The 23,159-nt window shown below is 44.5% G+C and overlaps 1 protein-coding gene across 6 annotated transcripts in view; it reads left to right on the top strand.

Annotated features, from left to right (window-relative positions):
• The window catches only part of LOC121276875 (lysine-specific demethylase 4C-like), a 458,082-nt gene that overhangs the window by 305,397 nt on the left and 129,526 nt on the right, over positions 1–23,159 (top strand). For all 6 annotated transcript variants that reach the window (XM_041185473.1, XM_041185475.1, XM_041185474.1 and 3 more), the window contains 2 exons: positions 2,650–2,705; positions 17,680–17,788. In XM_041185473.1, coding sequence (XP_041041407.1) covers positions 2,650–2,705; positions 17,680–17,788 — 165 coding nt within the window. The remainder of the gene's footprint in view (positions 1–2,649; positions 2,706–17,679; positions 17,789–23,159) is intronic.

Here is a 23,159-nt window from a genome sequence, read left to right as displayed (position 1 = left end):
CAACAGTGCTCTAAGAAAATCATAATATGATCAGACAATGTCACCATGGTTTTATGAACTGCAAATTATGTTTGGCAAATTTATTAGACCAGAAAGGTAGATAAAGGGGAACCAGTAGATGCAGTATACATGAATTTTCAAAAGACATTTGAAAAGCACACAAAAGATTCATTTCAAGATATGGGCTTATAGAGATGGGGTAATATATTATCACAGAAAGTGGACTGGCTAACAGACGGGAAACAAAGAGTACGGATAAATGCAGCATTTTGAAGTTAGTAGGCTGTAACCAGTGGAGTGTCACTAACTAGTTACAATACATTCCTGAGCACCTGCCTGAGTCCTCCCCCATTTGACTACTTATTCTGCAGCTTTATACTGTTTGGATGTTTACTATTTTTCCTGTGTGTACTTGTAGGAGATCTGCTAACACATACTATGGATCATTTTTGTTTTCAAAGTTACCTGCGGAAAAGGTTGCACTCTATGATTTATTTGCTTTTTTGAGGCTTTGTACAAATAAACAAAATCTAGTCACTTTCACAGTTGTGAAGAATGGTTTCCCCAGGAGTTCTTGTCTTACAGTAATTGTCATTGATACACAAGGTTAGAAGGAAAGGGTTGACTTAAGCCAGGCCATGAAATGCTTGATTAATAGCTTGCTTTGATGTAAATTATACAAGTTTTAAGCATCGATGCACGTTGGGAATTGTAGCCTGCCAGTTTGTTGAATCTCTTCAGCGGACAGTGAAAATTCTAGAGAGCCACAGAAAATGTTTCTAACATTGCCACAAGTCCTGATGGAAAACATTATTACAGATATTTCTAATACACTAAATACTACTGTATGGATAAGTTTAAATATTTTCTTCCAAGTTTGGTATTGTTACAGACGTCATCAATCCAATTTCTTGCCTCAGTGAGATGCAAGATGATGACTCAAATCACTTCCCAAAAAATATTTTCAGTTATGATTTCCTTTTTTATTGGTGGTGTCTGCTACTTGCTCATTATTCACTAGTTATTTTCAGATATCTTTAGCTGTGTCTCATTCAAGGTTTTTATACTTGCTTTAGCCTATTTCCAATTGGTACACACTCTACCGTTCAATTTGTTGCTGTTTGCTTTAACATGAAAATTGAGCTAATCAATGGCAAATTTCATGCTAAACTTTGTAAGCAGACCGGCAAAATATATTACCTTCTCAAAACAATGGAGGTTATTCCAGCAATCATTTTAAGATTCTGAAAAATTCTCTCCTATCTCGATCAGTAATTGCCAAACTCAGAATCACAGTATTGTTATGGTGCAAAAGGAGGCCATTAACTCATCATGTCAGCACCGGCTCTCCGAATGAACATTATGAATCAATGCCATTCTCCTGCTTTTTCCCAGTAACCCGCACATTGTTTCTATTTAAATATTCATCTAATGCACTCTTGAATGCCTCGATTAATGCTGCCTCCACCACAGTTCCAGGCAATGCATTCTCGACCTGAACCACTCACTGTGTGGAAAAGTATTTTCTCACATTGCATTTGCTTTTTTTAATCTGTGCCCTCTCATTCTTGATCCTTTTAAGAGCAGGAACGGTTTCTCTCTATCTACTCTGTCGAGCCCCCTCATGATTTTGAACACCTCTATCAAATCTCCTCTTAGCCTTCTCTCCAAGGAGAACAGTCCCAACTTCTCCAATTTATCTTGATAACTGAAATTTCTCATCCCTGGAACCATTTTTGTACTGGTACACGAGACTTCAGCTGAGGTCTAGCTAGTGCCCCGTGCAAGTTCAGCATAACCTCCTTGCTCTTGTACTCTATGCCCCTCTTATTAAAGCCTGAGATATTATTTGCTTTATTTACTGCCCTCTCCACCTGTCCTGCAACCTTTAATGACTTATGCACTTACATACCCAGGTACCTCTGCTATTGCACCCCCTTTAGAGTTATGCCCCTTATTTTATATTGTCTGTCCATGTTCTTCCTACCAAAATGAATCGCATCACAATTCTCTGCATTGAACTTCATCTGCCACCGATCTGCCCACTCCACCAACTTGTCTATGTCCTATACCCTCCTCACAGTTCATATCACTTCCCAGTTTTGTATCATCCACAAAGTTTGAAATTGTCCCCTGCACACCAAGATCCAGATCATTAATATATATCAGGAAAAGCGACCCCTGGGGAACTCCACTATAAACCTTCCCCCAGCCTGAAAAATATCCATTAACTATTACTTGCTGTTTATTCAGCCAACTCTGTATGCATGTTGCTCCTGTCCCTTTTATTCCATGAGCTCTAGCTTTTCTCACAACTTGTTTTTTGGTGTTGTGGTATTCTGACTTTGTACTGTTTAAGTTAAATAACCTTCAGTGGAATGTGATACCTACATTTCACAACTGAGGGATGTTTTGATTGTGTTTGTACAAACTTGATGTTTGCTAGCTGGAGGGTTTTGTATCAATTTAAATTTGTAATTATAATAGCACCACATTAAGTGTTGTTACAACCTCATGATTTGTGATATTAAAGTTATTTCATTAAGATTTGCGGAAGTAAAACAACAGTCAATTACAAAAAATGACATTTATTTGTGTGGGAAAAGATTGACAGAATGAATTACTTAATGTTTTTCCCATTTTCTACAGGATTGTTGCCTGTGCAATCTGAGGGGTGGTGCACTTAAGCAGACTACTGATAAAAGGTAAGCTATTGCTATACCGTTCTAAGAATGCTTTTTCCTTATTGATCGAAATACATTGCAACATTTATTCTAGATTCACTTCTTAAAAAGACTTGAAGCGAGAGACTAGTTTTAAAATGTAATCAAATTTTGGAGTACAATTTTTTCATGGTAGCCGCCTCATTGTGTCCTCTGGGCTATTTTGGGGCAGTTATAGCTTTGTTCAAAATGATTAATTATCTTTTCAATTGCATTAACCAGCTGTTGATAAAATCTGCATGCTTGGCTAGTGTGAATACAAGGTCGATCAAGTCTTACTGTCTCTTAATGTTTTCTTGCCTGGACTTAAGGAAACGGCAACACATGCGCTTTACAATGAGACTAGGATTTCTCACAGTTTTGAAATTGCTGCTTAATCTTTGATTATTCTTTGAAGCCTAATTTGCACACAAATATGGTGAAAAGCAAGAGCTAAAAGTAAAAAGTAATTAAGCACTGCATCTGAGATCATAAGTTAGTAAAAAATGGAGCAGAAGTCAGCTGTTTGGCCCATTGAACCAGTTAGGCCATTCAGTAAGATCATGGCTGATCTGATTGTGACCTTGGCTCCACTTTCCTGCCCCCCCCCCCACCCCACAATCAAAAATCTGTCTAACTTAACCTTGAATGTATTCAAAGATTCAGCCACCATTGGTCTCTGTGGAAGAGAATTCCAAACATTAACAACCCTCTGAGAGAAGAATTTCATCTTCATCTCCATCTTAAATAGGAGACTCCTTATTTTTAAACTGTCCCCGAGTTCTAGATTTCCCCATGAGAGGAAACATCCTCTCAGCATCCACCCTGTCAAGCCCCCTCAGAATCCTGTATGTTTAAATAAGATCACCTCTCATTCTTCTAAACTCCAATGGTTCCAACCTTTTCAACCCTTCTTCATAAGGCAAATCCATTCATCCCAGGAATCACCCTACTGAAACTTCTCTGTCCCTCCTTAAGTAAGGGATTGAACCTATACACAGTACTCTAGCTAAGGTCTCACCAATGCCCCGTACAGTTATAGCAAGTATTCCTTACTTTTATACTCCATAATGAAGATAATGTAATTGAGGTTCTAAAAGCATAAAACAAATGATGAAGGCCAAACGTTGTCCTTCAATCATAGAGGTTTGTTTTTATTGTAATCAGGAATATGTATACCACAGTTGCCAGCATTTTACGGTTTCCAATTTCAGGTATGATTATTTTTAAAAAAATCTGTGCTTATTCTGTGAACTCACGGTGCACAGAATCAATACAAATGCTCCTGCAAATAAAAATCCTTTTTCCTTTTAACATCTATGACCACAGGTGGATCAGAAAAGTTGTAGCCCTTTAAAAAAATTTGAAATTTTTCCATTCTGATTGTAGGGCAGTGGCCTTTTAATGTCCTTCCCTGAATTGAGTAAAGGCCTTGTATCATATCAGTTCTCTTCTCTGCTATAAGAGAAAAGTAACTCTCGACTGCTTTATTGTGTGATAGAATGCCAAAGTCTCCTCAATGAAATTTTTGTTTTGCTTTATTCTTTGATATTGGAGCAATGTCTACTTGATTCAAGTACTGGAAACCCTGAAAGTAACTGAGGAGCACAATCACAATGGTAGTGCCAATCCTCAAGCATCAGTGAACCCCACAAGGAGGAAATCAGAGTCAGATTGGTCCTTACAACCACTCAGGATGATGGCTACAATTTTAGTGCAATAGAATCTCTTGGGATATTTGTCCATAATATGATCAAATTCAATAACATCTATCAATTAAAGCCAGGAATTTCAAAAGCAAACTTCACTAAAATAAGGGTTGAACTAAAAGAAATTAAGTGAGATGCACTGTTGAAAAGTACAGTCAAATGTAACAATCCCTAGGGAGATCTATAGCTTTTAAAAATAGATTTGTAATCCCAGTTGCCAAATCAAAGGATCACACAAGATTTCATGTTTTAAGACTTTTACTGTAACAATTAAAACTAAATACAGACTAAACATTACTTAATAGTCAACTAATACACTAAACTACAGAAGGATAGCCCCCTTAATTCCTAATACGACCGAAAATCTCAAACTGCATTTAAACCTTATACCTCACTCTCCGCAGAATTGTAGTGTTTACAGGAACCAGTCTAAAGTTACTCGGCTTCCAAAGGCTCACTTCACCCTGTTTCATTGAGTTGTAATGTCCGGTGTCTGTCAAAAGTTGTTACCCTCAGTCTTCCGAGAATCCCTGAACTGACTTCCAGCAGCAAGGCCACTCTGGCAATTCCTTTGCCTGGTCACGCCAGAGTGAACCTTAGTGTCTTTAAATCTCCAACGGCCCCATCTCTTTGACCAGAGAACAAACTCCTACCTACATTTTGCTGGTGGCTAACAGAGAACAGCCTATTGCCCTCTGTTTCACAGCAGCTGCAGTTTCTTTGTCTCTCTCTCTTTCTGGGACACACTGTCTCTCTCTGTCTGTCTGTCTGTCTCTCTCTCTCTCTCTCTCTCTCTCTCTCTCTCGTTCTCTTTCTGTCTATCTCTGTCTCTCTCTCTCCCTCCCTGTCTCTCTCTCTCTCCCTCCCTGTCTCTCTCTCTCTCCCTCCCTGTCTCTCCCTGTCTCTCCCTGTCTCTCCCTGTCTCTCTCTGTCTCTCCCTGTCTCTCTCTGTCTCTCTCTGTCTCTCTCTGTCTCTCTCTGTCCCTCTCTGTCTCTCTCTGTCCCTCTCTGTCCCTCTCTGTCCCTCTCTGTCTCTCTCTGTCCCTCTCTGTCTCTCTCTGTCTCTCTCTGTCCCTCCCTGTCTCTCTCTGTCCCTCCCTGTCTCTCTCTGTCCCTCCCTGTCTCTCTCTGTCCCTCCCTGTCTCTCTCTGTCCCTCCCTGTCTCTCTTTCTCCCTCCCTGTCTCTCTCTCTCACCCTCCCTGTCTCTCTCTCTCTCTTCCCTTCCCTGTCTCTCTCTCTCTCTTCCCTTCCCTGTCTCTCTCTCTCTCTCTCTCCCCCTTTCCCTCTCTCTCTCTCCCTCCCTCTCCCTGTCTCTCTGTCTCTCTCCCTCCCTGTCTCCCTCTCTCTCTCCCTCTCTCCCTGTCTCTCTCCCTGTCCCCCTCTCTCCCTGTCCCCCTCTCTCCCTGTCCCCCTCTCTCCCTGTCCCCCTCTCTCCCTGTCCCCCTCTCTCCCTGTCCCCCTCTCTCCCTGTCCCCCTCTCTCCCTGCCCCCCTCTCTCCCTGCCCCCCTCTCTCCCTGCCCCCCTCTTTCCCTGCCCCCATCTCTCCCTGCCCCTCTCTCTCCCTGCCCCTCTCTCTCCCTGTCTGCCTCTGCCGCTGTCTGTCTGTCTTTCTCTCCCTGCCTGTCTCCCTCCCTCTCTGTCTCCCTCCCTTCCTGCCTCCTTTCCTTCCTTTCTCTCTGTCCTGGCTCTCTGAATCACTGAGCGAGCTGCTCCTTTCTTTGTGTCAAAGTGTGAAAGCTCACACTTGGGTTTCAATAGAACTTGACCTGGGCTCCTGTCCCATGGCATTCAGGTCACACAGACTTATCCTTGGGCAGAACTAATTAGAGATTGCATGCCCCACACCATTATTCCATTTTATCTTGAATTGAAGAGACAGTTTAAAACATAGCCATCTTATAAAATCTTGCATTCATAAAACCCTGCATTCATAACATAAATAAAAATGTGGAAATGTTTAAAACTAATATTTAATATCTAAGACAAGCACATACTAAAGGTAAATAATTGTGACCTAAACAAAAGGATTAATGGAAGAGTTAAAATTGTGATAAGGAAGAAAACCATACCATGTAAAACATAGCATTCTGGTACAGCTCATATCTTCTCTACCTCAGATAAGAAGGCCATAAACCTGAGTTTACCTTGGGCACAATTAGCCCAGTCATCAATTACCAGATGTCACTTGATTATGGGATGCATTATTTGGCCAGAGTTTGCTGTAGCATGATGTCTAATGGTGCCTGTTGTTGATTTGACTTGTCCCTGCAACCTTCAGCTGAAAGAAAATCGAGCAAAGTTTCTGAAAGTGCAGGCTGATAAGTGCAGCACGGGAATCTGAGTGAACAGGGCAATGAATAAGTTATCTCCTTAACCAATGAAATTTTAGGATTGGGAAATAAACAGCAGAAGGACTGAGAAGGAGGGTTAATTAAAGGGATGGGTTCAATTTCAAATCAGATACAGAAGGTGAAAGAAAGATTCACTCTCTAGGCCATTAGTTCTAGAATTCTATCCCTAAACCTTTCCAACTCTCTACCTCTCTTTCTTCCTTAAAATCTACCTCTTTGACCAAGCTTTTGGCCATTTGAAAGATTGGATTAGAGGACAGAGAGAAGAAAAGAGAGAACAAGGAAAAGTAACTACAACTTATTTATTTACTGCTTTTAACTTAATGTAATCCAAGGCGCTTCATAGGAGCATTATAAAGCAAAGTTGGACACCAAGCCACATAAGGCAATATTAAGGGAGATGGCCAAAAGCTTAGGTCCATAGATGCTGCAGGGTTGGTTCTTTGGGGGCAAGAGCTACCCACAGAGGACGTAGCTGATGACGCCCGTGCGGCAGCCTCAGGCTGCAGCAGGGCAATGGTACAATGAGGCTCATGCCGTGACTCAGACTTTTTGGAACAAATGATAGGCATTTTGAAAATGAGGTCCTGGTGCCTCGACAGGTCCAGTGGAGCACTGCAATACAGCCCCCAGAGGATATTGCGCATCATTGTCCCTTGCTGCACGCTCCACAACCTGGTGCTGCAAAGTGGGGAGGACCTGGCTGAGGAGGAGATGGAAGAGCTGCATGTATCCTCCAATGAGGAGGATATCGAAAAGAATGACAGTGATGAGGTCCTCGAAGGTGAGGATGTTGGTGATGAGGCCATCGCACTGGCCAGGCAAGACAGGCACACTCGAGAGGCCCTCACAGCCACAAGATTTGGGAGGATGATGACGAGGTGCAGTGAGGGTAGTCCTGACATCCTGAACTTGCACCTGTGAACGTTTGACTCCTGCGTGGCTGATGGCAGCGCATATACCCTCAGTGATAGGCTCATTTCATGGAGACGCAGCGGAGGCCCTAATAGTTGCTAGATTCCAGGAGGATGATGACGACATGCAGTTAGGACACTCCAAAGATCTTCACATAGCTCTGTGAATGTCTGATTCCTGTCTGGCTGAGGGTACCTTGCTTGGGCTCTGTGATCAGGGTCATATCATGGAGACGCAGCTGTGAAACTTTAACTGCACCTAATCCTTTGTCAGCCTTCAGAACCTGATCCCTTCAGGAGCACAGTGTCACCGGTCACAGATGCTGAAGAGATGTGGGGGTCCAGCCCCGCCTCAGAGGTGCTGAGAGCACTCAGAGAAGTTGACAGAATCCCATGTTGCCTGCCCACAACATTCTGGCAGCAATGATAAGCACCATCGAGGTGCAGGCATTGCCAATCTGTGCAGTGAGTGTGAAGCCATCGCTTTGGTCTGAAGGTTACACACTGCACAGGGAAGAGGCCCTGGACTGAGACACCTGCCTTTATCTTGTGCAGGAACCATCTGAGTGACATGAACACTGCCCATCATAACAAGGAGCCATAGGCAAGGAGACATTCTTGGGAGTTTAGTTACATTAGTGAACATTTAAGTACAAGTGATTAACGCTCATGTCCAGGCTGTTCAACCACATCTTTTTAATCTTGCTAACCCTGCCACTATATCTTGGTGCTACCTGGACATCCACAGTGGAGATGGTGGCAGCCTGCTGACCACTGCGCCCTGTCTGTGATGATCTTGGCCTTCTGGCGGGCTGAGACCTGGAGGGCCCCGGCTGACTCTTGGAGTTCTGCTGTTGGCACTGGCACCCTCTTTGGCCTGTGGAGCTGGAGCTGCTGAGGTCACAGGAAGAGGGGATTCGGATGGGCCAGACATTCCCGGAGTCACCTGGGTGCATGGCCCCAGGATGTGCACCTGCTGATCCCCCTCCCTGTGGGTGCTCAGTGTGCCCTGGCTGACTCCTTGAAGGGAAGGGGAAGCTGGAGTGAGATCGAGCTGCCCCGCACCCCTCTTGCGTTGACACTGTTGGAAGCCAACTATGGCATTGGTGATGTCCTGCACTGCTGCATGGGCTGAACTCCAATGTCCTGGACCAAGGTCTCCATAGCAGCTGCTCTCCTACCAGTGTTGACCTCAGTGTGCTGGCATGCCGGCGCTATCACCTCAGACTGAAGGCGGATGGACTACTCCGTTGTGCCTTGCAATCTGTGGAGTGCAGCAGACATCTCTTCCTGATGTTCCTGAGCTTGCCTTGGCAACTCCAGCAACTGAGGTATGACCAAGTCCAGAGGCAGCTCATTTGACTAGGACTCAGCAGATTTCTGGCCTCCAGCAGCCCTCAGAGTGCTGGAAACTTGGGAAATCGCTGCCGCCATCTGCTGTGGGTCAGTCCTTGCGATGTGCTCACCAGATTGTGACCCTGAGGCTACTCTAGAACTAGGTCCCTCCAAGGTGTGTGTCTGAGTGGGTGAGCGCTGTGATGAGTCTTCAATTAGGGTGCCATTAGATTCTTCTTCTCAGCTGTCTTCAGGGCTTGAGTCAAGGACCTGTATCTCAGATGTGCCTGCGAAAGCAAGGATAGATAATTAGTGCATGGCAGGGCATTGCAGAACAGTGAAACTGACTCACAGCATGGTTGTTTGATGGACGTTGCACTGCTGGATCCTCACTTGCTTGAGCACCACCGACCCCACTGTCAGCGCAGGCTCTGTCCAGATCATTGCTGGTCAGCTGGATGACTTTATTTTCAAAGGCTGTGAGGACCTTCATGTCAGGCATTCCTCTACCAGTCTGCGACCTCTTCCTTTTGTTGTGTGACAGCTTGTCCTGCATGAATACAGATGGAGAGATTGTAAGCAGGATGCCTGGCAGGCCAGATGATAAGGATGCCTGGCATGTGTGAGTAGTGAATGGTGCCATGGACAGGATGAGGACACAATCCGCAGGGCAGATGAAGGTGTGTGTGGGAGAGTGAATGGTGATGCCTCTTGAACTGGCAGTGAGTGAGATCCCTGTGGATGTGTGATGAGTTTGTGAGTGTGAGAGTTGAGTGTGATGAAAAGAGTGACTTACCCTGGCAGAACGGAAGAGATCATTCATCCTTTTTCAGCACTGGGTGGCTGTCCTCTTTTGCCAGCACCTCCCAGGCTGGGTTGGTGACCTTTGCCCAGAACCGGGGTAGAGGACTTCATGGTGGGCCTCCACAGCATCCAGTAGACGCCCAAGGAAGGTGTTGCTAAAACTAGGGACAACATGTTTCCTCCCTTTGACAGTCATGACTTTGCAGCAGCTTCTGATCCCTTAGAGCATGCTAGATCTGCTCTTTAAATATGGCATCTGGATTTCTGAAGGCCTGAGGTGATGGTGGAGCAGGCGAATCAGATGCCTCCCTGCCAGTGACTGTGTGTTTCCTAGGAATGCATTATTAATGAGACGGGATGCGCTAGGAATGAGATGTTATGCGAAAACCCGCCATTGTGGCCGTTGGGTAAAATGTCCCTGTTCCTTCCCGCTACCGCACTTTGTGCACATTTGGGATGATTCCTCCCTTCATGTCCATCTCGTTTAACTGTGCCACAACGTCATCATCTCTTAAAACTGGTCACGTGGGCCACTGTTCACGTCAGCTGGGGTCCGTGGGCCCAATTGGAGGATGAGCTAATGTCTTGTCTGCCGTGAAGCCTGGCAATAGTTACTCCCTTTTTGCTCAAGAGGTTATTGTACGAGAGAGGAGAGCAGATCCTGCAGATTTGGCAGTTTCAAGTGCCTAGGTGTATGGGTTGGCTCTGCCCTTCTGCCAACCCCACACTCAGTCTACTTGCTGCCTGGCCACCATTACATCACTTAGACTCTGCAGACAACAGATCCCAGCTCAAGATGGTTGTTGAAGGTGGTCATTGCCTGACACTTGTTGGCGTGAATGGTACTTGTCAGTTATCAGCCCAAGCCTGAGCGTTGCCCAGGGGGAGGTGGTGGCATAGTGATTATGTCATTGGCCCAGTATTCCAGAGACCCAGAAACTTCTGTACCAGTGTGCTGGGGCTGAGATGTTTGACCTCCAGCAACAACAACCTGAGTTTTCCCCATGAGTACCATTGACTGCAGTTTGCCAGAGCTCCTTGATGCCACACTCGGTCAAATGCTGTCCTGATGTCCTATGCAGTCACACTCATTTCATCACAATACTAAAACTGAGAGTTTCTACCCATCAGTCAAGGATGAACCAGCTGTATCTCTTTTCTCTTGGAAAGTGAAGGTGTAAGGGGTGACCTAATAAAGATCTTGAAATTATGAAATGTTTTGATGGAGTGGACAGTGTGGGTGTTTCCATTTATGGGAAAGAGCAAAGTTAGAGGCCATCAACATGAGACAGTCACAAAAAAAAACGGGAACTGAAAAACAACAAACTTCTTTACCTAGAGAGATGAGAATATTGAACTTGCTACCACAGTGAGTAGTTGAGGCAAATAATATAGCTGCACTTAAGGGGAAGCTAAACATGCATATAAGGGAGAAGGGAATGAAGGCAAATGCTGGCAGACTTAGAGACCTGAAGGAAGCTCGAGTGGATCATAAACAGCATGGACTACTTTTGTGCTGTATATTCTGTAAAGCTGACCTTATTGCATGATAGTTAATTTTATTTCAATTTATTGCATGCTTCTGTCTTTTTGGAACAAACAAATTGGCCAGCAAAGAAATGCCTTTCTGTGAAAACAGATTGTTTAGTAGAATAAGCATACAAGTGGCACATCCAAGTTTACATGCGTGAGGTAATACATTTGGAGAAAAATAACAAGCAATGGGCATATTCATTTAATGGTAAACCACAGACGAACAGAGCTATCCATAGAACCATAGAAAAGTTACAGCACAGAAGATGCCATTCGGCCCATCTTGTCCATCAGCCGGAGGACACCCAGATGCCCTTTTTAATCCCACCTTCCTGCACCCAGCCCATAGCCCTGCACATTACAGCACTTAAGGTGCAGATCCAGGTACTTTTAAAAGAGTTTAGAGTTTCTGCCTCTGCCACCAACTTGGGCAGCGAATTCCAGACACCTGCTACCCTCTGTGTAAAAAAAGTTCTTCCTCATGTCTCCCCTACACCTTCTGCCACTTATCTTGAATCTATGTCCTCTGGCTCTAGAATTCTCCACCAAGGGAAGCAATTTTATCCTGTCCACTCTATCTATTGCCCCCATAATTTTGTACACCTCAATCAAGCCACATCTCAGCCTTCTTTGTTCTAAGGAAAATAACCCCAACCTATCCAATCTCTCCCCGTAGTTACACTTTTCTAACCCTGGCAACATTCTTGTAAACCTCCTCTGCACTCTCTCCAGAGCTATTATGTGGTGACCAGAACTGCACACAATACTCCAGTTGTGGCCTCACCAATGTTTTATACAAGTCCAACATTATATCCTTACTTTTATATCCCATACCTCTGCCAATCTACCCCTCAGTATATTCCCATTTATTGTGTAATCCCTTGTAACTGTTTGACCTCCCTAAATGTATGACCTCACACTTCTCTATGTTAAAATCCATCTGTCACTTTACCGCCCACTCCACCAACCCATCTATATCGTTTTGGCTATCTTCTACACTATCCACTGCTCGGCCAATCTTTGTGTCATCTGCAAATTTCCCAATCATGCCCCCCATGTTCACGTCCAAATCGTTAATATATAACACAAACAGCAAGGGTCCCAACACCAAGCCCTGCAGAACACTACTTGAGACAACTTTCCATTCACAAGGGCATCCATCGACCATTACCCTTTGTTTCCTGTTACAAAGCCAACCATTTATCCAGTTTGCTACATTACCCCGAATCCCATGGGCTTTTACTTTCCTGCCCAATCTGCCATGTGGGACCTTGTCAAATGTCTTGCTAAAATCCATGTACTCAACATCCACTGCACTACCTTCATCAACCCTTCTTGTCACTTCCTCAAAGAATTCAATCAAATTTGTGAGGCAAGACCTTCCTTTAACAAATCCATGCTGACCATTCCTGACTAGTCCGTGCCTTTCCACATGACAGTTAATCCTAGCTCTCAGGATTGATTCTACTAATTTGCTCACCACCGATGTAAGACTAACTGGCCTATAATTGTCTGGCATTTCCTTTGATCCCTTTTTAAAAATGGAACTACATTTGCATTTCTCCAGTCCTCCGATACCTGCCCTGTATCTAGTGAAGATTGGAAAATCTTCCTCAGAGCATCTGCTATCTCCTCCCTGACTCCCTTCAGCAGCCTCGGAAACAATCCATTTGGCCCTGGTGACTTATCAACTTTCAAGGATTTAAACCCTTCGAGCACTTCCTCTCTCTTTATGACTATCCCGTCTAATATCTCGCAGTGGATATTAATCCTCCTGGATTATTATATCTACATCCTCCCTTTCCTTTGTCAACACTGAGACAAAATATTCATTCAAAACCCTTCCTACAGTCTCTTCATCTACACGCAAGTTTCCATCCTCATCTCTGATAGGTCCCACTTTTTCCTTAACTAACCTTTTAGCATTAATGTATTGGTAAAACATCGTTGGGTTATCTTTAACTTTACTTGCTAATCTTTTTTCATGCCCTCTCTTTGATTTCCTTATCTCCTTTTTTACCCTGGCACTTGCTATATTCGTCTAGGCTATCTGCAGTGCTTAGTTCTTTGTGCCTATCGTAAATTTTCTTTTCCTGTTTGATTTTCCCCTGTGTTCCTCTAGACAACCAGGGAGGCCTAGATTTGGCAGTACCACTCTTATTTTTGTAGGGGACATGTCTACTTTGTACAATTAGGATCTCGCTTTATAGTGCTTCCCACTGGTTTTCCATTGTTTTATCCTCCGGCAGTGCTGTCCACCTCAGCCAAGTCCCTTCTCATTTCTGCAAAATTTGCATTCCCCAGTTCAAGACTTTTACTGCTGCCTTTCTTTGTCCTTTTCCATGGTAATGTTAAATCTAACTGAATTGTGATCACTGTCGCCGACATGGTCGCCAACTGTCACTTCACCCACTTTCCCTCCTTCGTTCCCCAAGACTAGGGCCAGGATTTTCCCCTCGGCGATTTGGGGGCAGGGCCCGCTCGCCGAGGGGAAAGTGACGCGGGATGACGTCAGGAGGAATCCCCGACGTCGTTCCGGGGATCCACTGGCGGGATGAAGTTTCATGTCCGTTTTTTAAAAATGTAATAAATTTTAAGTATTTGTTATTAAAATGTCCCATCCCGTGTGACATTCTCACATGAGGGGGACATGTTAATAACTTAAATATTTTTCTGTTTTTAGACTTTATTTACCTATCACTAATCTCCCTGAGACAGGACTTTGCCTCAGGGAGCAGTGCGCTCTTTTGCGCACATGTGTGAAAGAACGCACTTTGACAGATGGGGATTCCCTCACACACACACACACACACACACACACACAACCCCCCCCCCCTGCACAGGAAGCGCATAGTGCTTCCCGTCAGGCAGGCCGCTGGGTGGGTCTTAATTGGCCCGCCCACTCAAAATGGCGGCAGGCTCTGTTTCGGTGGCAGGGGTTGGCTGTTCGCTCACTGCCGAGCCGGTGGAGCCCACACACCCACCAAAGGCAAAATTCTGCCCTGGGTCTAGAATTGCATCTCCTCTCATTGGGTTTGTCACTAATTGTTTGAAAAGAAATTTAATTACATAATTCCCTTAAATTGGGAAATGCTGCTAAATTGGAGAAATCTATAGAATTTTGGGTGTTAAAAATATGGGAATAGAGTACAAGAGTGAAGAAGTAATGATAAATTTATATAAAATACTTTTTAGAGTAGTGTGTGGAGTAGGAAGGGAAGAGGGATGCTATTTTGCTGGGAGGATTGAGGGAAACCACGTCTGAAATGTTGGTGCAGATGTGGCGGGGGTGAAATATTGCCCTGTATTGGTCCCATGGGAGGGTTAAGTGCTTCTGATCTGTGGTACTCTTTGTGAATTGTAAAATTAATCAAAATACATAATTCCTAATGTGAAAATTCAAAACTTTCCATGGAGCAATCTTTTGGACCTCTCAGAAATACAGCATTTATTTTTCCTCCTCAATATTTTTATTTTCACTTCAGGCTTTCAGGTACTTAAATCTTTAGTTTCCTTTAGTGCAATTGAAGGAATGCTGCATAAAGCTACACCTTAAATTTCAAACCCTTGACTTTTTTTCCCATCTGTCAAGGGCTTGTAAATTCTGGATTTGTCACCTTTTTAGTGCTTCGGTCAGCTTTTCAAACGATTGGCCAACTTTAATTTCCTATGTTGGCATGTGTGCACACCCTGCTATTGATATTGAACTACCTAATGTTTTATCATCAGAGAGAAGAGAAATGGGAAATTAACTTGAGCCAGCAAATCATGACGAGAGAATATTGGGGCCCAGACCCAGGTATCCAAGAATGACAGTAAACCATACAGGTGGACAATTTATTAATGTCTCAGGGAATAGAAAAGGAGAAGGATAAAACAAGGATGGTGATTCTTTTGACTAGGCATCAATCTCTGAATTGTATGAAATGAATTTGGAAGTCCTGATCATCTTGCTACTTAACGATGACTCAGCAAAACGGCTTATTTGCATGGTTAAACTGTTCTCTGGAGTTCTCTTTCAGTGAGCCGTGGACATTCTCAATCCTTGCATATCTGTTCCTCCCTCTCTGGAGATCCCTAACTTCACAGATGCCCGTCTTCAGTCAATTCAATTTACTCCCATGTGATATCAAGAAACGGCTGAAGGCACTGAATAGTGCAAAGGCTATGGGCCCTGACAATATGCTGGCAATAGTACTGAAGACTTGTGCTCCAGAACTTGCCACACCCCTAGCCAAGCTGTTCAATACAGCTACAACACTGGCATCTACCCGGCTATGTGGAAAATTGCCCAAGTCTGTCCTGCACATATCCAACCCAGCCAATTACCACCCCAACAGTCTACTCTCGATCATCAGTAAAGTAATGGAGGGGGCCATCAACAGCGCTATTAAGCGGCACTTGCTTAGCAACAATCTGCTCACTGACACCCAGTTTGGGTTCCCCCAGGGCCACTCGGCTCCTGACCTCATTACCGGCTTGGTTCAAACATGGACAAAAGAGCTGAACTCCCGAGGTGAGATGAGAGTGACTGCCCTTGACATCAAGGCATTATTTGACCGAGTGTGGCATCAAGGAGCCCTAGTAAAACTGGAGTCATTGGGAATCGGTGAAAACTCTCCGCTGGTTGGAGTCATACCTAGCGCAAAGGAAGATGGTTGTTGTTGTTAGAGGTCAGTCATCTCAGCTCCAGGACATCACTGCAGGAGTTCCTCCAGGTAGTGTTCTAGGCCCAAACATCTTCAGCTGCTTCATCAGTGACCCCCCATATAATATCAGAAGTGGGGATGTTCGCTGATGATGGCACAACGTTCAGCACCATTTGTGACGATTCAGATACTGAAGCAGTCCATGTCCAAATGCAGCATGACCTGGACAGTATCTAGGCTTGGGCTTACAAGTGACAAGTGGTATTCATGCCACACAAGTACCAGGCCATGACCATCTCCAACAAGAGAGAATCCAACCATCGCCCGTTGACATTCAGTGGCATTACCATTACTGAAACCCCCACTACCAACATCACGGGAGTTACCATTGACCAGAAACTGAACTGGTCTAGCCTTATAAACACTGTGACTAAAAGAACAGGACAGAAGCTAAGAATCCTGCAACGAGTAACTTATCTCCTTACTTCCCAAAGCCTGTCCACCATCTACAAGGCACAAGTCAGAAGTGTGATGGAATGCTCCCTATTTGCCTGGATAAGTGCAGTTCCAACAACACTCAAGAAGCTTGACACCATCCAGGACAAAGCAGCCTGCTTGATTGATACCACATACACAAACATTCACTCCCTCCACCACCAATGCATAATAGCAGCAGTGTGTACTACCTACAAAATGTACTGCAGGAATTCACCAAGGCTCCTTAGACATCACCTTCCAAGCCGATGACCACTACCATCTAGAAGGAGAAGGGCAACAGAAAGATGGGAACACCACCACCTAGAAGTTCCCCTCCAACCATCCCGACTTGGAACTATATCACTGTTTCTTCACTGTCGCTTGGTCAGAATCCTGGAACACTCTTCCCAACAGCACTGTTGGTGTACCTACGCCACATGGACTGCAATGGTTCAAGAAGGTAGTTCACCACCACCGCCTCAAGGGCAACTAGGGATGGGCAATAAACAAAAGCAAAAATACCTGGAAAAACTCAATGGGCAATAAATGCTGGCCCAGCCAGTGATGCCCACATCCCTGAATGAAAAAAAAGCCATGATACCATGAGTTGATTAAAGGAAAGCCGGGAGGGGAGTGGGTGTGATTGGTTTTGGGAAATATTCATCAGCATCAATCCCAGCATTGGGATTCTGGAACTTGTTTAAAGACATGAATTAACTAGTGGCACTGTTTCTATAGAATAAACTGATGAACTCACTGGTAATGATAAGTTCCAGGCATTCTTTTGTTTGTGAAAAGGCCATCATAAATCTCTCTAACCTGTGGCACTCATGAATTATGTGTCTTGCTATCATAAGTGATAGAACTGCCATAATTCACCTTCAACAGTAAAATATCCTCGATATAACAAAACCAATAATTTGTTGCTGACCTTCAGCCTTTTCTGTACATGTATAGACTTGGAAATTAGATAAACTGAAAAATATGAGGAAAAAAGATTTCACAATTCTGCAACCAATTTGTCTATGAAATCAAAATAGATTCAGCACCATGTATGTTTGACAGGCCAACATTCTTATGAAAATTACTGCGGTACCATATTTGGAAAATTGAAATGGGCAGACCAGAAGAGAAACTGGACATTGTCATAGCTATTCCTTTGTGATTCACCACATTATTCAGTTTGCCGTTTGTGTCGTTCAGGTGGGCTCACGTGATGTGTGCTGTCGCAGTTCCAGAAGCGAGATTTGCGAATGTGGTAGATCGCAGTCCAGTGGACGTCACCCGGATACCTTTGCAAAGATTGAAGCTTGTAAGTACACAGGGTTGTTTTTCTTTTCTCAATCCTATCTTCAAATTGAACTTAGGTGTTTGCTTATAATCCTAACAAGACTGTTTCCAGGCATGTTCTTTCTTGAGGTTTATTGCCCTTTTTTGCATTCAACTGATTTTTTTTGTTGTTCATTCCAACGTATTTAACTTTTCCAGTTTTGAAAGGTGGTTTCAGGATCACCCATGCCACCTTGTATACGCACAGACTTGAACTTATTTTCTTTTTAAAAGGTGAACAAATGCAACTTAAACAGCAAAATGCTGCCTGTTGCAGGCTGAAGATTTCTACTTAAAATGAGTTTTTTTCTAAGCACAGGCGTGTAATCATGCATCAATTCTCAAAATTAATGCATAGTAGAATACAAATATTGCACCTGCGCACTATTTTGGTACATGCATTTTGTATGTAACTGTACAGCACAAAGGGATTATTGTATTTTTAACCTTCCCTGTGAGGTACATTCAAGTGCATTCCTTTATCAAACTTAAACTGGCGTGGATCACCTTCCCCTAATACTTAGTCTCAGCAAACTGAATGATTAGCATTTATTTAATGATTCCCTAAAAAAGGTTCAATTCTGTTCCATGAAACAGATGATCAGTTAATCTAGGCTAATTGTAAAGTTGCTTCTTTAAATTTATTATTCTAGTGATGGGGGGCAATGCATAAATGAGGCAAAGATTGAAGGCCAGGAGGCAAAGGGTTCATGTTATATTCCTGCAACAGATCGTAAATTCAGTCCTCTTTTGGGGAGGAAACAAATAACAGAAACTCTTCAGAAGCAGTAACAATTGTTTACATTAAAAGCCTTTTCTTTCGGCTTTTTAAAAAATGCAGATTGAACTGTGTAGAATTATTAACTTAACTAAATTAAATTATAGAAATTGATCAGACGTAATATGTTTTAAAGAAAAACTGCTACCCACCCATATTTTGTTAACAGATGTTACGTCTTCTGGCGCCATGATGTATATTTTTTAAAAGTTGTTGGAGTCATCATATATTTAAATCAAAGTTCTTGTGGATTTTTGACAAGATCTCCCATCTTCTCATTTTTTTTTTTATTTGTTCATGGGCGTCATTGGCTAGACAAGCATTTTTTGCCCATCCATAATTGCCTTGTTTAGAGGGCATTTAAGAGTCAACCACATTGCTGTGGGTCTGGAGTCACATGTAGGCCAGGCCAGGTAAGGATGCCAGATTTCCTTCCCTAAAGGACATTAGTGAACCAGATGGGGTTTTATGACACATCGCCAATGCTTTCATGGTCATCATTAGACTTTTAATTCCAGATTTTTATTGATCCAGATTTCACCATCTGCCATGGTGGGATTTGAACCCGGGTCCCCAGAGCGTTGCCCTGGATCTCTGGAATACCAGTCCAGTGACAATACCACGCCCCCCTCCTCCCCTCAAATTCTCCCAACACCCCCTTCTTCCCACCCCCCGTCTCTCTCCTCACCTCTCATCCCTCTCCTCTTCTTGCCCACGTCCCTCTCCTCGCCCCTGACACTCCCAGCTCTTCTCCTCTCCCCATCCCTCCCCTCTCCTCGCCCCGTCCCCTCTCCTCTCCTCTCCTCTCCTCGCCCCGTCCCCTCTCCTCTCCTCGCCCCGTCCCCTCCCCTCCCCTCTCCTTGCCCCGTCCCCTCTCCTCTCCTCGCCCCGTCCCCTCTCCTCTCCTCGCCCCGTCCCCTCCCCTCCCCTCTCCTCGCCCCGTCCCCTCCCCTCTCCTCGCCCCGTCCCCTCCCCTCCCCTCTCCTCGCCCCGTCCCCTCCCCTCTCCTCGCCCCGTCCCCTCCCCTTTCCTCGCCCCGTCTCCTCCCCTCTCCTCGCCCCGTCCCCTCTCCTCGCCCCGTCCCCTCTCCTCGCCCCGTCTCCTCCCCTCTCCTCGCCCCGTCTCCTCCCCTCTCCTCGCCCCGTCCCCTCCCCTCTCCTCGCCCCGCCCCGTCCCCTCCCCCCTCCTCGCCCCGTCCCCGCCCCTCTCCTCGTTCCCTCCCCTCCCTTTGCCCCGTCCCCTCCCCTCCCACTCCCCGTCCCCTCCCCTTGCCTCGCCCCGTCCCCTCCCCTCGCCCCGTCCCCTCCCCTCCCCTCGCCCTGTCCCCTCCCCTCCCCTCGCCCCGATATTATGCTCAATGTTTTCCCTTTCTGCTATTTAATTCGCTTGACCTATCTCATTCCCAGAGCCAGATCCAACTGTACCTCCTTCCTCATTCGGCCGGAAACATACTGATAAGAAAATAATCCAGAAATTACTACCTTTTGAGCTCCTAGTTCCCTAAAACCTGGCTGCAGGACCTCTTCCCTCTTTCTACCTATGTTGTTAGTACTGAAATGGACCACGGCTTCTGGCAATTAACCCTGCCCCCTCGTAATGATCTGCAACAGCTCATTAATGTCCTTGACCCTGACACCTAGGAGGTAACATACCATCCTGGAATCATACTGGCAGCTATAGAAATATCTGTCAGTTTCCCTAACAACAGAATCGCTCATCACTATTGCTTTCCAGTCTTCCTCCTGTTCCCCTGTACAGCTGAGCCTGTGTTGCCCTGGACCTGCTTTGGCTGCACTCCCCAAAGGAACCATTGCCCTCACCAGCTTTCAGAGCTGGATCTTGGTTGGAGAGTGAGATGCGCTTTGGAGACTCCCATGCTACCTGCGTGGCCCTCCTTGACTGCCCGGCCATCTCCAATTTGCTCTCTGCTTTTACATCCTTAAACCGTGAGGTGAACGCCTCTAAAAATGTGCTATCCTCAATAGTTTTCAGCTTCATGGATATGCCGCAGTGATGCCAGCTGTCACTAAAGCTCCAAAACCCGACTGAGCATGGAATTTTCTTCTCGCAGCTGTAATGAATTTCAGTTCAGCTAGCCATAACCCCCGTTATCTTTTCATTTAATGTTTTCATTTTGAATCAGGAAAACATTAACAACACCATTAACAATAAGAAAAGCTTCTATGAATTTATGCTTTCAATTGATATTTATAGTTTGCTTCCAAAATTATTAAAGTTTAGTTACACAAGGATCTGATAAGGACCCTGTATAAGGGTTCTGGCAGCCCCTTTTAAATGGCATTATTTCTAAATGTAAATTTACTAGAGTTCTAATAGCTATTGCGCCAATGTTACTAAATCTCAAGTATACCCGCTTTTTAAATTATTATTTCCTCTGTGTGAATAGAGCTTACAGTATAAAACTACACACTATGCCATCTATCCACTTCTGAAGAAGGCCTCTACAACTCACAAGTGGTTGCCATGTGAGTTTGAGGTGTTCCAGATTTGAAAAAAAAACAGAATAGAGTATTCCACTCTTGGTTGCTCTTATTAACTCTGCTTCTGAATACCATTTATGGAAAATAATAAGTGTGAGAAATGCAGATAATACTGAAGATGCTCAGTATGTGCTGAATTAGCTGTTGGCAGCTGGGATGATATGTTTGGGTTGAACAACCCTCTGCATGGAAGAAAAAGCCAGTTAGGGCTCATGCAGCTAATTACTTCCAAGTGACCCCTGCTAGAAAGTTTGTCTGTAGAGATGCCAAGGGTACAATTAGTTGCCCCGCACAATTGAAACTGAACTGGACCAACCATATGAGTACTGTGGCTACAAGAGCAGGTCTGCGGCAAGTAACTCGCCTCCTGACCCCCCAAAGCCTATCCACTATCTACAAACCACAAGCCAGGAGTGTGACGGAATACTCTCCACTTGCCTGGATGAGTGCTATTCCTACAACACTCAAGAAGCCCAACTCCACCCAGGACAAAGAAGTCCATCCACCACCTTTAAACATTCATTCCATTGATCTCTTGACACACAGTGGCAGCAATGTGTACCACCTACAAGATGCACTGCAGCAGCTCACCAAGGCTGCTATGGCAGCATCTTCCAAACCAGCAACCTCTACCATCTTGAAGGAAAAGGGAAGCAGATGCCTGGGAGCACCACTGCCTGCAAGTTCCCGTCCAAACCAAACCATCCTAACTTTGAACTATATTGCCGTTCCTTCATTGTCACTGGGTCAAAATCCTGGAACTACCTTACTAACAGCACTGTGGATGTACCTACACAACATGGGCTGCAGCAGCTAAAGAAGGCAACTCACCACCACCACCTCAAGGGCAACTAGGGATGGGCAATAAATGCTGGCCAGCCAGCAGCGCACATCCTGTGAAAGAATTAAAAAATAATAGCCTGGTAACAGTCAAGTTTCAAGGTTTACAAATGAAGATGGACCACAAGAACGAGTTACTACGGCAGCGCTTCCCAAATTATTTTCCAATGCGACCATAGTTTGGTAACTGAAAAATAGCACAACCCACACACCAACAACAATAAGCAACAATAAAGCAGCTCAGTAACAAAGTTATTAAAGATCACGTGTTATAAATCAACATATTAAACATCATATAAATATGAAAATCTGTGTTTTTACAGTACTTTCTAAAAATATTGTTTTATATACTCTCCAGGCCTAATGAAACACGTGGGTTATGCATGTTGCAACACAGTTTATCAAAATCCCCTTTTACAGGTCAGTGTAAGCGCTCCCTGGCTTTTGTCTGAGAGGAAGCTTACTGTCACCAACATTTCCTTATTCTTATCTATCAAGTGAGACCCCCTCTGCTTTTCCATTTCCTTGCTCCACCTTTTATTCTCCGATCTGTCTCATTTAAAAAGCTAAAAGCAAAATACTGTGGATGCTGGAAATCTGAAACAAAAACAAAAATAGCTTGAAAAACTTAGCAGCTCTGACAACTTCCGCGGAGAGGAATACAGTTAACGTTTTGAGACTCGAAATGTTAACTGTATTCCTCTCCACAGATGCTGTCAGACCTGCTGAGTTTTTCCAGCTATTTTTGTTTTTGTTTCATTTAAAAGGCTGTTGAGCTGCAAAGCAGAGGAGAGCGAGACCCCGCTGCAGACTTTGTGAAGGCAGGTCACAAGCTTGGCATCAAAACCAATAGAAAAAACTTGAGCAGCAGTAGAGTATGGGAAAGTGAAAAACTGTGATGGGGGATGGATGAGCACACTGGGCAGGGTTAGGCATGGCTGTGATGGAGGCCAGTGATCACGGTGCAGGGGGAGGTGAAGCTGTGTTTGGAGGTTTGGGGTAAGGGGGCGGGGCCAGGGCCAGAAAAGAGTCACGATAGAAAGTTCCAGAGACTGCAGCTCAGAACACAAGTTCCCAGTTTGCAGTCATCATCTCAGTGTATTGACTTGTACTGTTTCCTGTCACTGTGGTGGAAGAGCAATCCAATTTTCCGCAGCAATGTTTAAAGCCCTCTATTGTATACACTGTATGAGACTAACGTGCTTTTCTTTGTCAGGACCCTATATGCTGTTTCT

The sequence above is a fragment of the Carcharodon carcharias genome, chromosome 4 (assembly GCF_017639515.1).
Source record: "Carcharodon carcharias isolate sCarCar2 chromosome 4, sCarCar2.pri, whole genome shotgun sequence".
NCBI lineage: Eukaryota > Metazoa > Chordata > Chondrichthyes > Lamniformes > Lamnidae > Carcharodon > Carcharodon carcharias.
The sequence above is the reverse complement of the archived record's forward strand: the minus strand, read 5'-3'. Positions and strand labels throughout refer to the sequence as shown.